Raw genomic sequence first — 15,435 nt, 5'->3', positions numbered from 1 at the left:
AGTCTAGTCTCATTATAATGAGCACATTTTCTGCATTCTCTAATATATGCCATGAAGCTTTCACTAAGCCCCCATCAAACCCAATGCCCTACAGAGTTTTTTTGAGACAGAGTCTCACCGTCAACCAGACTCTAGTGTGGTGGCAAGATCACAGCTCACTGCAGCCTTGAACTCCTGCACCCAAGCGATCCTCCTGCCTTAGCCAGCCAAACACTGGAATTACAGGTGTGCACCACTGCCGCCAGCCTACACAGATATTTTTATAATACCACCTTTACCACCCTAAAATGAAAATCCTAGGAAATATAAACTACCTACATATATACATTTCTAAAAATCAATAAATCACCTAGCTTAATATGGAAAAAGTCCTAAAAATAATGTAATTTATAATAAAAACGATATATTATTTCAGTATATACAGGGTTGAGCACAACTGTAATATAACACACAGGGTGTAAAATGCTTGATCCTATGCAGAATCACTATGAATGTGACAACTATATTGCAAATGGATTCAAGTGTGTTATGCTGGTTACTCAAATAACAGTTGGAAATTTTTTTTTTTTAATTTTTCAATTTTTGTGGGCACATAGTAGGTGTATATATGTATGGAATAAATGAAATATTTTGATACAGGCATAAAATGCATCACATCAGGGTAAACAGGGTTTTGTTTTTGTTTGTTTTTTGAGGTCTTGCTATGTTGCTGAGGTTGGTCTCAAATGCCTGGGCTCACTTGATCCTCCTTCCTCAGCCTCCTAGCTAACAGATGGAAATTCTGTCAACAATGTGGGGTGAGTTAGAAATTCAAAAAAAATTTTTTGGTACCAAAGAATTGTTGAGCAATTGTTTATTTGCTTTACTGAGCACACCTCTCATCCATTGTTAGTGGCAGGAATAACTAAACATCTGGGAGGTCACAATCTCTATCAAAGCTACCAAGGCACATACTTCTCCTCCTCCTAATTTTTTTTTTTTTTTTTTTTTTTTTTGAGACACAGTCTTGCTCTGTCGCCCAGGCTGGAGTGCAGTGGCGCAATCTCAGCTCATTGCAACCTTCAATTCCCAGGTTTAAGCAATTTCTCCTGCCTCAGCCTCCTGAGTAGCTGGAACTACAGGTGCCCTCCACCATGCCAGCTAATTATTTTTGTACTTTTAGTAGAGGTGGGGTTTCACTGTGTTGACCAGGCTGGTCTCGAACTCCTGACCTCAAATGATCCACCCATCTCGGCCTCCCGAAGTGCTGGGATTACAGGCGTGAGCCACCGTGCCCAACCTGGAATTATCTTATAAATATCTTGCACATGTGCCTAAAGACAAGGATGCTACATATGCAGTTTTGCTTACAACAGAAAAATAAAAGCTATTAAATGTCCACCAATAGGGAACTAATAATGGTCTATTAAGACAATGACACATTGGGCAACGGTGGGGGAAAGATCTTTATTTACTGATACAGAACAATCTGTGAGATGGATTAGTCTTAAAAAAAATGGACAACTGTGTATATTATGCTACCATTTCTTTCAAAAAAGAAAAAAGAAAAAAAAAGTAAAAAGAGGGAATCAAGGATTGAGAAAATAAGCCACAGACTGGGAGGAAAATATTTGCAAAAGACCTATCTGATAAAGGTCTGCTACACAAAACATACAAGGAACACTTAAAATTCACCAATAAGAAAATGAGCAATCCGATTAAAAATGGGCAAAACCTCTAACAGATACCTCACCAAAGCTATACAGGTGGCAAACACATGAAAAGATGCTAAAATCATATATTATTGGTGAACTGCAGATTAAAACAATGATTACCACTACATACCTATTAAAATAGTTAAAATCCGACCAGGTGTGGTGCCTCACACCTGTAATCCCAGCACTTTGAGAGGCTGAGGCAGGCAGATCACTTGCGTTCAGGAGTTCGACACCAGCCTGGCCAACATGGTGAAACCCCGCCTCTACAAAAAACACAAAAATTAGCTGGGTATGGTGGCGGGTACCTGTAATCCTGGCTACTTGGGAGGCTGAGGCACGAGAATCACAACCCGGGAGGTGGAGACTGCAATGAGCCGAGATCGTGCCACCACACTCCAGCCTGGGCAAGAGAACGAGACTCAGTCTCAAAAAAAAAAGGTTAAAATCCAAAACACTAATACCACAAAACGCTGGCAAGGATGTGGAGCAACAGGAACTCTACTTCATCACTGATGGGAATGTAAAATGGTACAGTCACTTTGCAGACATTTTGGCAGTTTCTTAAAAAGCTAAACATACTCTTACCATACAATCCAGCAATTTCACTCCTTAGTAATTTACTAAAATGAGCTGAAAACACATGTCCACACACAAACTTCAAGCAAATATTTACAGCAGCTTTATTCATAAATGACAAAGCATGGAAGCAACCAAAATGTTCTTCAGTCGATGAATGGGTAAATATAGCACATCCATAAAATGGAATATTATTCAGCACTAAAAAGAAATGAGCTGATCAGCCATGAAAAGACATGGGAGAAACTTAAATGCATACTACTAAGTGAAAAAAGCCAACCTGAAAAGACTACATACTGAATGGTTGCAACTATATGACATTCCAGAAAAGGCAAAAGTATGGAGACAGTTAAAAAGATCAGTGGTTTGGGAGGCCAAGGTGGGTGGATTACGAGGTCAAGAGATTGAGACCATCCTGGCTAACATGGTGAAACCCCATCTCTACTAAAAATACAAAAAAGTAGCTGGTTGTAGTGGCATGCGCCTGTAGTCCCAGCTACTCGGGAGGCTGAGGCAGGAGAATCACCTGAACCTGGGAGACGGAGGTTGCAGTAAGCCAAAATCGTGCCACTGTACTTCTGCCTGGGTGACAGAGCAAGACTCCGTCTCAAAAAAAAAAAGAATCAGTGGTTGCCAAGGGTTACCATGGAGGGAGGGATGAATAGGAAGAACACAGAATTTTTAGAGAAGTGAAACTCTTTATGAAACTATAATGATGGATGCATATCATTATACATTTGTCAAAATCCATAGAATATACAAAACCAAGAGTGCACCCTAATGTAAACTATGACTTTGGGTGATGATGATGTGTCAAAGTAGGTTGTACCACTCTGGTGGAGGATAGGCAGGCTTTGCATGTCTTGGGGCAGGGCATATATGGGAACTTTCTACTCAATTTCACTGTAAATTCAAAACTGCTCTAAAAAATAGTCTTTAACAGAGAGAAAGATGTTTGCTTATTCATATCTTTGTAAGAAAAACAAAAAATGGGTAATATTGGTTGTCTAGGATAGAATGAGGGGACAAGCGGGTGGCTGAGTGGAAGACTTTTCACTGTTCAACCTTTTATATTTTTAGAATTTTAAGCCATAAGCTTATATTATCAAGTCAAAAAGATGAATTAAATTTTAAAAATAAAATTATACCCTCTGAAAATCCTCAGAAAATAATTTTAAGATGGTAAAAAGGTTATATACAAATATATTTCACTGCCAAATTAATATTACTAACAGGAGCTCATACCGTGACAGGCACCATTAGATTCTCTGATTTATAAGAAAAATATATTAATACAAATATCACACAGACAGGGAACAGGTCAAAAAATTATGAACAGACCAATGAAATGTTTGGCAACCATTAAAATAAAGTTTATAGAAAGTCTGTAACATATTGCTAAATTGTTATGTTAAAAAGCAGGCGGCCGGGCGCGGTGGTTCACGCCTGTAACCCCAGCACTTTGGGAGGCAGAGGCGGGTGGATCTCAGGGTCAGGAGATCGAGACCATCCCGGCTAACATGGTGAAACCCCGTCTCTACTAAAAATACAAAAAATTAGTTGGGCATGGTGGCGGGTGCCTGTAGTCCCAGCTACTCAGGAGGCTGAGGCCGGAAAATGGCATGAACCTGGGAGGCGGAGCTTTCAGTGCGCCGAGATTGTGCCATTGTACTCTAGCTTGGGCAAGAGCAAGGCTTCGTCTCAAAAAAAATAAAAAAATAAAAAAATAAAAAAGCAGGCTATAGTACTCTATATAGTACTCTAATATAGTACAAGTCTAACTATTGTTAAAAGGGAAGAAAAAAAAGCTATGCAGAAAAGAAAGGCTAGAATAAATACACTAAGGTGACTATTTGCTGAAAACATGCAATTTTAATTTTTTTCGTTTTTCTAATTTTATCAATGTATTTAAATAAGCACACATTAAGCTGAAAAAAATAAGTCTTTACTTTTTAAAAATGGTTTTCACAGATTTGGCATCTCACACTAACAGGAAGGTTCAGTGGTGGGAAATTACCTGTATGTGACTTTGGTATTGTATAAACCAGAACTACATTTATGGTAAGATATAGATTTGAGATTCAATTCTGACATTACCTGTTTGACTTTAAGCAAATCAAACATCTTCTCTTTTTCCTCGATTCTAGGATGTGAATAGTAACTCCTATCTTCCTTGCAAGGGTGCTTTTAGTATTAGAGGTGCTTGTTTAAAGAGCTTAGCACAGCCTAAAGCTCCACCAAAAGTATCTTTTGATTTCTTTGCTTTTTTATGGCTTTTAACAGCCATTAAGCACTCCATCCCATCAGCATCCCCAAGACACTGTTCTCTTCTTCCTTTGGCAAGTGGCTAATTGTTAGTGGCATTGCCTGCTGGAACTTGAGATCTTAACATCTTCTACCCTCATCTTCCCTTAAGAGACCACATTTGGTGCTGTGCTCCTAGAACTGGAAACAAATATAGTCACATCCTCATCTACATGCTTATATTCTCCTCTATATTCCAGTACTCTCTACTGTCATATGCCTTCTCCTAATCATCTGCTGCCAACCCTAAACACACACAGAAGTCCCACAACATGAGGCTTTATTCTAATGTTAGGGAGGCTTTCTGTTTAATGGAAAAGTGAAACGTAGAGCTTAAAGTCAAATTAGACCTAGTAATAGAAAGTATCAAAATGTAAATGAAGATCTTGAGGGTATCCAGAAATATACCTCACGTCCACTCAAATCCCAATCAGTACATTTTTCTCTGATTAAATCTGAAATTTCTCAAAGACAAACCAGTCTTAGATTGTATTATCCTATTTAAACCTAGACATTAGAGTTTAAATAGACATCTGTAGATTAATCACAAAATCAAAGCCCAATTACAAAATGTTCTTAAGAAATAATACATTGAGAACCAAACAACAATGCTGATTTACTTGTCAGATTTTGATATTGTAAATAAACTTTTAGAATGGCTAATTAGTGGCAGTTAACTGTCATGCAGAACTCATTTTATTCTCAGGACAACCCTAGGAAATATCCCCATTTTTCTATTGGGGGGATGGGTAAACTGAGGCTCAGAAGGGATAAGGTTACACCCACTGAGCAGCAGATAAGGCATCAGACTCCAGACTAGGACACATTAGGACACATTTTTTGTTCAAAACACAAAATATTCATACTAGCTACAGATTGAGTCTTACATTCCTAGGAATCTAGGAGAAAAAAAGGTGCTTTCATACAAATCTTTCCATAGTCATTACATTCCAAATTTTACTCTCCAGCATGAAGCCTCTGATGTCGAAGAAGTGCTGAACTGTGCCTAAAGGATTTCCCACATCCAACACACTCATAAGGTTTTTCTCCAGTATGAATTCTGTAATGCTCACTAAGGTGTGCTTGTTTGCGGAAAGTTTTTTCACACTCACTACATTTATAAAGTTTCTCTCCGGTGTGAGTCCTTTCATGTTCAACAAGGGAAGAGTTCTGAGTGAAGGCTTTACCACATTCAATGCATGTGTAGGGTTTCTCTCCTGAATGAATTCTCTGATGTTGCATGAGACATGCACTCTGATTAAAGGCTTTCCCACATTTATTACACTTAAAAGGTTTATCTCCAGAATGACTTCTCTGATGACGAGTAAGGCATACGCTCTGACTGAAGGCTTTGCCACATTCTGTGCATTTATACGGTTTCTCTCCAGTATGAATTCGCTGGTGTTTAATAAGGGATGGGCTCTGACAAAAGGCTTTTCCACATTCATTGCATTTATAGGGTTTCTCTCCAGTATGAATTCTCAGATGCTGAACAAGAATTGCTTTTGTTTGAAAGGCTTTGTCACATTCATTACATTTAAAAGGTTTCTCTCCCGTATGGATTCTCAGATGTTGAGTAAGATTTGACTGTTTACGGAAACAACTTCCACATTCAGTGCACGCATAGGGCTTCTCTCCTCTGTGAATCCTCTGGTGCTGGGTAAGAGATGATCTCTGAGTAAAGAACTTTCCACATTCACTACACTTTGAAGGTTTCTTCTGCATGTTAACTCTCCGATGTTTCATTTTGAGTGATATTTGGCTGGAATTCATGCTGCTTGTAACACCAAATTCATACTTACAAAATTTTTTTTTCCTCACAGATGATTATCATTAGAGTAATACTGTTCTAGGAAAGGTTACTGTGTGTGTGTGCTCACACACATCACACATGCATTGCTGTCCTCTCATTCATCCCTGCAGGATTCCCCTTCCTCTTCCTTGTTCAGCCTGTATTCTCAACTTCTCCAAAAGTGAACCCCTGATGATCAGCCTCTCTGAAGAGAGAGATTAAGTTGTGACAGGTATTAGGAATTCTATAAAATTCCATATCACGATTGATTCTGAAACAATCAAATACTAAAAACTAACCCAGGTAATTTGGGATCATTCAGATTTGCATCCACAGTGATAAATAACTGGAAAATATGAAAGGAATAAGTATACTAGACTTGGACATATAAGTGTTAGGGAAACTTACTGTCCACTTAGTCTCTACTCCTCAAAAAACAGAGGAATAATAATTCTATTTTCTTAGGTTGCCTATAATCATGGCAGACTAGTGATACTCAAAGAGTTGCCCTTCTAAAACTTCAAATGTGATTCAGGCTGTAACTTTCACTAGGCCTATCTCACCAGTCCTTCCTTATTCAGTCACGTTTACAGGTGTCTCACTGGATCTCTTTCTCTCCACAACATTCACCATCTATAGTTCTCTCCTTAAGTCTAACTGGAAACCTACAGGTTTGAAAACTAGAGTCCTGCTTACTGGAAGAAAGTAAGATGTTGCTCTTTTGTTTCAGGAAAATTAGAGAAGTGGTCCTTAAAGAAGAAGGTTTAATTGGACAGTAACTTGACTACAGCATCTTGGTCCAGGTGCTGGCCCTCACCTTTGTAGCCAAAGAAATACTTCAGAATCTGAAGTATACTAATCAGATTTATAAGGGGAATGAGAGAGAAAATAAAGTCACTTTATTTATTTACAATAAAAATAAATAAAACTTTTGTGCTCAATATAGAGCTGGTTAACACATTCTCTGGACTTTAGAAAAACAGTATGTGAACCAAATCATTGTCATTAGAGCACTCTTTGGGAAACAAAGAACTGGAGAAAGAACAAAATATTTAATTGATCATAACTAAACGATCATCAAATTTTGAAACCCTGGTGCCCTAAATAAGCTACACGGAATTAAAGAATGAATATTCAGGTGCTGCATGTCAGAGCAACCTCTTCCCTAGTAGGTGCTGGAGACACACATTCTTTTTCTCTGAGGCCCATTTTTGTCTTAGTTTTCTAATCATGTAAATTACACAACTATATATCCTCACTTTAAAATATTTAGATAATATAGAAGTATATAAGATAGGCCAGGCATGGTGGCTCACACCTATCATCTCAACACTTTGAGAGGCTGAGGCAGGAGGATCACTTGAGGCCAGGAGTTTAAAAGCAGCCTGGGCAACATAGTGAGATACTGTCTCTACAAAAAATAAACAATTAGCTGAGTGTGGTCATGTGCACCTGTAGTCCCAGCTACTCAGTAGGCTGAGGTGGGAAAATTACTTGAGCCCAGGATGTTGAGGCTGGAGTATGCCATGATCACACCACTGCACTCCAGCCTAGGACACAGAGCAAGACCCCGTCCCTAAAAAAATTTTTGTTAGCAAAATAAACCTATTCCTTGATTATCAAGTTTGGAGTATCTTCTTTCATTCCTTTTTTCTTCATATTTTTCTACACACATATAGCACTTAATTCTCTTTACATAAATGAAACAGTTCTACAGGTTCTGCTCTGCAATTTGCTTTTATTTCCCACTAAAAAATGTGTCTTAGAGATCTCTTCATGTTGGTACATATGGATCTACTGGGGCTAAGAGTCAACTGATACATACTGGTATATCTGTACAAATTGTTCACGACTACCTGCTTGGGCAATGCCTGTACCATACTGTTTGTTAAATATGTCGACTACCTTACCTAAACCTATCTTTATCTGATGTATTAACTTACAGCATGGATATGCTATATACAAAAACAAACTCCAGTTGGTTTAAGCAACTAGATGTAAAACCAAAACTCTAAGCACATTTTTAATTCCTTTACGCATATTTTTCCAAAATAAAAAGGTTTTTATCTTATCATACAAAGAATGCATACTCATTCTATTAAATGGTCAGCTACTCCAAAGAGGAAATCACTTGAAACCCAACCACAGAAAATAGAGTTAGTATGTTGATGGACTTTCTTCTAGGTATCTCTTGATGCATATAAACACAGATACATACATAAGTGTTCATGTATTATGCATACATATTAAACTAGGCCAAATTCTTCAGGACACAGTCATATTCTCTTCACAGAGTTCCCATAACCTAAGAATACAATTTACCCAGAATTATTTTACTGACTTTGACAGACACCCAGGCTCCAAGTTGCCTTTTGATAGCCAGTGACAGTATCAGTTGCAGTAACTTAAGCACTTGTTCTAAACACGGCCAGAAACCCATTCCATATTCTCTGAGGAAACACCTAATGACATTTGCAATGGGTCTTCCAATAATTTACTACCCATATTCCTAGATCCAACCACTACATCATTAAGGCATCATACTTAGCAGTTCAGTAAGTAGTTTAAAGATGTGCTACCAGATGACTGTAGAGTCTTCAGTTCAGGTACTCTGATAAGAAGTTAGTGCACTCTAACCAATTATTCCATAGCCTTTTTCACAGTGGGCCACTCTCACTGATTTGAGTAATATGGTACCCATTTCTGCGTGGTTCTGCATTTTCAGTCTCCTGGTCCACATATAGTGGACGTTGGTGGGTCCCATCACTTCTGATGGCAGTCTCACAACCACCACCATCTAGTTAGAATTAACTTACCAAGAGACAGGTTGTTAGGCACACAAGCAATACTGGCTTTTCTCCTGGGGACTCTTCTTGAGGAAAGGCAGGAATTTGAGGCACTGAGGGAGGAAAAAGAGCCACCCATAAATTGCCAGCCGACTTTTCTACATATTCTGGATTCGGGGTAACTCAAGAACATCCCATCTCTAACCAAACGACCATTTTAAGTTTAAATGAAAGAATATCGTTATTATCCTAGAGGAGTATCTCCAATGACAAAAATTAGTGAGTGGGTACACTTCAGAGCGATGTGGCAATGCACAAAGAGGGCAGGTTGTTCTAAGGACTAAGCATCTGGGGGTAAAAATTTCTTTATAGGAGATCAGGTTGGAGCCCAATGGCTCCCCTAAGCCTACTGGAAAAGCCATTTATTCCAAAAGTCAAAGGCTGCAGGGCTACAACAGAGGGCAGGACCAGTAATAGACTCAGTCAAGAGGTGTGGATTCTAGTCTCAGTTCTGCCACAAATTTGTTCAGTGACCTAACGCAGGTCACTCAGTCTCATCCATTTCTTATTTGTTAAATGAAAGTGAAAAGCTAGATAATATTTAAAGCTTCTTCTAATATCAACATTCTATGATGCTTTGATTCTATATAGATGGGAAAAGAGCAAAAACCTAAAATCAAGCCCTTCCAGTCCATCTTTGATTGAGTCTGTTTATTCATTTATTTGAAAAGTACTAAAGGAGCTAGCAGTGAGGTGAGTGGGTCTTGTTAAGAACAGGTTGAATGAAGGGGTGGCCTACCCTTCCACAACTGTGGGTGTTTCTCGTTAGGTGGAACGAGACTTGAGAAAAGAAATGAGACACAGAGACAAAGTATAGAGAAAGAAAAAGTGGGCCCAAGGGACCAGCGCTCAGCATACAGAGGACCCACGCTGGCACCCGTCTCTGAGTTCCCTTAGTATTTATTGATAATTAATCTTTACCATCTTAAAGAAAAGGAAGTGGCAGGATAATAGGATCATTGCAGGGAGAAAGTCAGCAGTAAGACATATGAATAAAGATCTCTGTGACATGAATAAGTTTAAGGAAAAGTGCTGTGCCTTGATATGCATATGCAAACATGTCCATAAACCTTTTTACTGCATAAAGAGCAGCATTGCGCTAGCAAGTCCCGCCTTTTGCCCTAAGGCGGTTTTCTCCTCTCTCAGTAAACTGAACATACAATTGGGTTTTATACCGAGATGTTCCATTGCCCAGAGACAGGCAGGAGACAGATACTTTTCTCTGTCTCAACTGCCAACAACCGCCAAGAGGCCTTCTTTCCTCTTGTACTAGTCCTCCTCAGCACAGACCCTTCACGGGTGTCAGGCTGGGGACGATCAGGTCTTTCCCTTCCCACGAGGCCATATTTCAGACTATCACATGGGGAGACACGTTGGACAATACCTAGCTTTCCTAGACAGAGGTCCCTGTGACCTTTGGCAGTGTGCGTGTCCCTGGGTACTTGAGATTAAGAGAATGGTGATGACTTTTAACCAGCAAGCTGCCTTCACTTGTTTAACAAAGCACACCCTGCACAACCCAAAATTCTTTAAACCTTGAGTTGCCATAGCACATGTCTCTGGCAAGGACAAGGTTGGGGGTAGGGTCACAGATTAACAGCATCTCAAATACAGAACAAAAGGGAGTCTCTTATGTCTACTTCTTTCTATATAGACACAGTAACAGTCTGATCTTTCTTTTCCCCACACTGAATCAACAGCAGGGAAATTTCCTGTCAGTTATCCTCCAATTAGAATTGGGGGAATTTCTCAAAAATAACAAGAGGACAGCCTTTTTGTGAGGAGTATCTGCTGTAAGATGTCAAGGACCCTTCATAAGGAAAAGGTTTCAAGAACCCCTCCTAATGTAAAGAACACTGTATTCAAAGGCAGGAACCTGGTTTCCTGTCTAATACATGCCAATCTACTAGCATCTCTTAACTGACACTGAACAAACTGTTTAATTATTTTCAAACTTCTCTTTTTTTCCCCCATTTGGTCAAATAAGCCAGCAATTATTTTCAAGCTTGCAGTCAACCTTTAATATTTAGCTCAAATGTGAACCTCCACACCTCTTCCATGTGGGAAATTTTTCTTGACTTTTCCAAGGCACTTCTTCGTCTACATTCTCAAAGAATTTTACAAGTTTCCACTGCAGGACTTTCTAGTCTGATTACACTCTGTCTTCCTCCACCAAACTTACAAGTATGGCATGGGCTCTGGGGCTAGGACTTTTGAACAAGTTACTTAACCTTTCTTTGCTCCAGTTTTTTCAATTGTTAAATGGAGACGATAACAATAACCACTCTATAGGGTTGTGGTCATGAATAAGTGGGTTACTACATGGCAACTACCTAGAAGAATGCCAGCTGGTAAGCATTCAATAAATAGTGCCTGCTGTTAAAATATTGAGTCTGTATGTCTTCATACAGTACCTATTTTGTTGCTATTAGAGAAGAATAAATAATGAAGGGAAGTGGATAATTATTGCATATACTTATTTCAACCCGCACAACTTTGGAAATCGGCAAGGCAAGAAACAGTATTTACTTCTGGAAATCAGAAAACTGAAGTGTCCAGAAGTTCACTAACTTGCTCAAGTATGTACAAATCGAACGCATGTCCCCCGACTCCCAGCCTAGGGCTCTCGAACAGCCTCTCCTCCCTTCATGGCAAGTTTGCGCTAGGCCTCGGGCCTCCGCTCCAAAGGCCCTCCAGGAAGGAAGACGCCCTGCCTCCCGAGGGAGGCGCTGGAATCGACCCGCAGCAGCCCGGCACAGCGGAAACTGCTCACCATGCACTTCCCGCGGCGCTCCCCTCACGAACCTTGCGACAGGTGCCTGGGTCTGCTCTGTGGAAAGGAGTAATTCCCGGACGCGCCCCGCCGGCGTGACGTCAGCAGTCCGCGCCTCGGCCAATAACCACGGCCGTCTCCTCTCTAGGAAGGCGGGAGAGGCTTCCTCTCTGTGGTTCCTCCCCCCGACGCAGCTACGGGTTTCGGGTTTCGGTGCTGTGCGGGATAAGCAACCTGCAGAAACAACCTGCGAGCCCACCTGACGTGCGTCTTCCAGTACAGGGAAACGGAATGGAAGTCAGAAGGGTCGCCCACAAGGAGCTCTTACTGTGCATCACTTCATCCTGCAAGTCCGCCACATTTAACTTCCTATGTTACTGTCCTTTGGGGATTATCAAGGCTTTTCACAAAACTGGCTTCCACCTTCTTCACACACATCCTAACCTGGAAGAAAATTGACCTCCTCACAGAAACCCCTGACACCTTACTGACCCAGGATCTTTGTTCAGGTGGCCAAAAAAAAAAAAAAAAAAAAAAGCTGTACAGGCTAGGCGCGATGGCTCACGCTTGTAATCCCAGCACTTTGGGAGGCCGAGGCGGGCGAATCACCTGAAGTCAGGAGTTCGAGACCAGCGTGCCCAACATGGAGAAACCCCGTCTCTACTAAAAATACAAAAATCAGCCAGGTGTGATGGTGGGCGCCTGTAATCCCAGCCACTCCGGAGGCTGAGACGCAAGAATCACTTGAACCTGGGAGCGGGAGGTTGCAGTGAGCCGAGATCGAGCCACTGCACTCCAGCCTGGGTGACAGAGTGAGACTGTCTCAGAAAAAAAAAAAAAGCACTGCTTTGGGCTCAAATCCCTGATTCTCAGTGTATGAACTTTGCAATTTTACCTCTCTGTGCCTGCTTCCTCACTTACCAGGTATAATAATGGTACCATAGGGTTGTTGTGAGGATTAAATGAGGTTAATACGTGTGAATTACTAACATCTAGTATTTTTAAAATCTTCAGTAAATGTTAGAACTATTATCTGCTTCTCAAATCCCAGCTCCAGTGCTATTGTTCTGCCTTGGCTTCAGTGACCTTTTAGGGCCTCAAGACAGCACACTCATCCCTTTCTACAAAACTTCAGATCTTGCTGGCCCTAACCAGGAAATATTTGCACACATGGGCTCATCTTGACAGGTAAAGTCTAGAGATAAAGGCATGAGTGGAGAGTACCTTATTCACTTCCAAGCATTCCTATTGATCTGCAAGCTCAGGACAACAGGGTTGCGTGCATACTATCATATCCCTAGTGTGCAGCATATAGTAAAGAACACTTGCTGAGTAAATTAATGAGATGCAGCAGAGAAATTATCCATTCCAGGCCAGGGGTGGTGGCTCATGCCTGTAATCCCAGCACTTTGGGAGGCCATGGAGGATGGATCACGAGGTCAAGAGTTTTGAGACCAGCCTGACCAACATGGCAAAACCCCGTCTCTACTAAAAATACACAAAATAGCCGGGTGTGGTGGTGCGCCCCTGTAATCCCAGCTACTCAGGAGGGTGAGGTAGGAGAATCGCTTGAACCTGGGAGGTGGAGATGCAGTGAGCCGAGATCATGCCACTGCACTCCAGCCTGGGTGACAGAACCAGACTCCACCTTAAAAAAAAAAAAAAATTGGCCGGGTGCAGTGGCTCACGCCTGTAATCCCAGCACTTTGGGAGGCCGAGGCGGATGGATCACGAGGTCAGGAGATCAGGACCATCCTGGCTAACATGGTGAAACCCTGTTTCTACTAAAAAAATACAAAACAAAAAAAAAATTGCCGGACGTGGTGGTGGGCGCCTGTAGTCCCAGCAACTCCGGAGGCTGAGGCAGGAGAATGGTGTCAACTCAGGAGGGGGAGCTTGCAGTGAGCCGAGATAGTGCCACTGCACTCCAGCCTGGGCTACACAGTGAGACTCCGTCTCAAAAAAAAAAAAAAAAAAAATTATCCATTCCAATCTTCAGATTGGCAGTTTTCCCAAAATGGAGTCCCTATTGAACACAAATCAGGAATGGTGGTGCCACAGACTGGGGCCATCACTATCTTTGGCTAAAAAGTGACCCTTCGTAAAATTGTCAGTTGACATGCCATGTAACAATAATGTTAAGTTTCTCTTTCCAGGTGTCACATTCTCGGCACTTTTTTGGAATCAGCAAGTTCTTCCCTCCAGCCCTAACATCTCACAGGCCAGAGAGCCTAGGTCTAATTATTCATTCCCCAAACATCAGGCTTCAAAGAATCTCCAAATCAGCAGGCTCTAGTGTGTGGAGGACATTAAGTCTGGAGTGAGGTACCCTAGGTAGAGCAGGTTACTAGAAACCGTAATCTGGAGTTTAATAGCAGTTTGGGCTGAGCTTCTTTCAATGAGGTGTAAAATAGATGGTAGGGATGCACACCAAAAACATTCCATAACACTAAAATAACCTTAGCCCTCATGTGGCCAGTGGATAAAAGAAATGAAACTAATGCCACATACGGTCAAGATTAGGTTTCTGCCTTATGTAGAAAAAGTAGGGGCCAAAAGGTATAATCAACTTACTTGTCACCCTCACACTCAGGAAAGTCTGAGATTCTGAGAACAAAAACCCTCTCAATCTTATACAAGTGAGCTCCTCACATCCTCAGGATAAGGAAAAGACTGGAGCACTAAGTGGTCAATTCTAGGCTGGATGCAGTGGCTCAGGCCTGTAAGGGAGTCCAAGACAGGAGGATCACCTGAGAGCAGGAGTTTGAGATGAGCCTGGGTAACATAGCAAGAACCTGTCTGCACCAAAAAATAAAATAAAATAAACTTTTTTTTGAGACAGGCTCTTGCTCTATCACCCAGGCTGGAGTGCAGTGGCATGATCTTGGCTCACTGCAACCTCTGCCTCCCGGGTTCAAGAGATTCTCCTGCCTCACCCTCTTGAGTAGCTGGGATTACAGGCATGCGCCACCATGCCTGGCTAATTTTTGTATTTTTAGTAGAGACGGGGTTTCACCATGTTGGTCAGGCTGGTCTCAAACTCCTGACCGTGTGATCCGCCTGCCTTTGCCTCCCAAAGTGCTGTGATTACAGGCATGAGCCACCGCACCCGGCCATAAAATAAACTTTTTAAAAATTAGGCAGGCATGGTAGCTCACATCTGTAGTCCCAACTACTTGGGAGGCTGAGTTGAGAGAATCGCTTGAGCCTGGGAGGTCTAGGCTATAGTGAGCTAGGATCATGCCACTGCACTCCAGCCTGGGCAACAGAGTGAAACCATCTCAGAAACAAAAAAAAAAAGTGGTCAGTTCTACAAAAGATAAAGAGGCATATGGAATAGAGGTATAACCAATACAGGGGAAAGTGAATGAAATGCAACGACACTGCAGTTTGAACCTCATCTGACACTGGTTGTGTAGTCTTGAGCAACCCCAATCACATCTTTCC

The 15,435-nt window shown here is 41.3% G+C and overlaps 1 protein-coding gene across 2 annotated transcripts; it reads right to left on the bottom strand.

Moving 5' to 3' along the window:
• Positions 1–4,202: 4,202 nt before the first annotated feature.
• On the bottom strand, positions 4,203–13,503 carry LOC105480316 (zinc finger protein 501). Of its 2 annotated transcripts, none has more exons than XM_011738984.3 (3): positions 11,989–13,503; positions 9,186–9,268; positions 4,203–6,574 (listed from the first exon to the last, which is right to left on the bottom strand). In XM_011738984.3, exon 3 carries the CDS (start codon positions 6,348–6,350, stop codon positions 5,535–5,537), a length of 816 nt encoding a protein of 271 aa, XP_011737286.1. In that variant the 5' UTR covers positions 6,351–6,574; positions 9,186–9,268; positions 11,989–13,503; the 3' UTR covers positions 4,203–5,534. The 2 variants fall into 2 exon arrangements, with proteins under 2 accessions (XP_011737286.1, XP_011737287.1); XM_011738985.3 differs by having other exon boundaries at positions 12,021–13,503.
• Between the last annotated feature and the right edge of the window lie 1,932 nt (positions 13,504–15,435).

This window comes from Macaca nemestrina, chromosome 2, assembly GCF_043159975.1.
Source record: "Macaca nemestrina isolate mMacNem1 chromosome 2, mMacNem.hap1, whole genome shotgun sequence".
Taxonomy (NCBI): Eukaryota; Metazoa; Chordata; class Mammalia; order Primates; family Cercopithecidae; genus Macaca; species Macaca nemestrina.
Note: the sequence above shows the minus strand (reverse complement) of the source record. Positions and strands in the feature narration are given on the sequence as shown.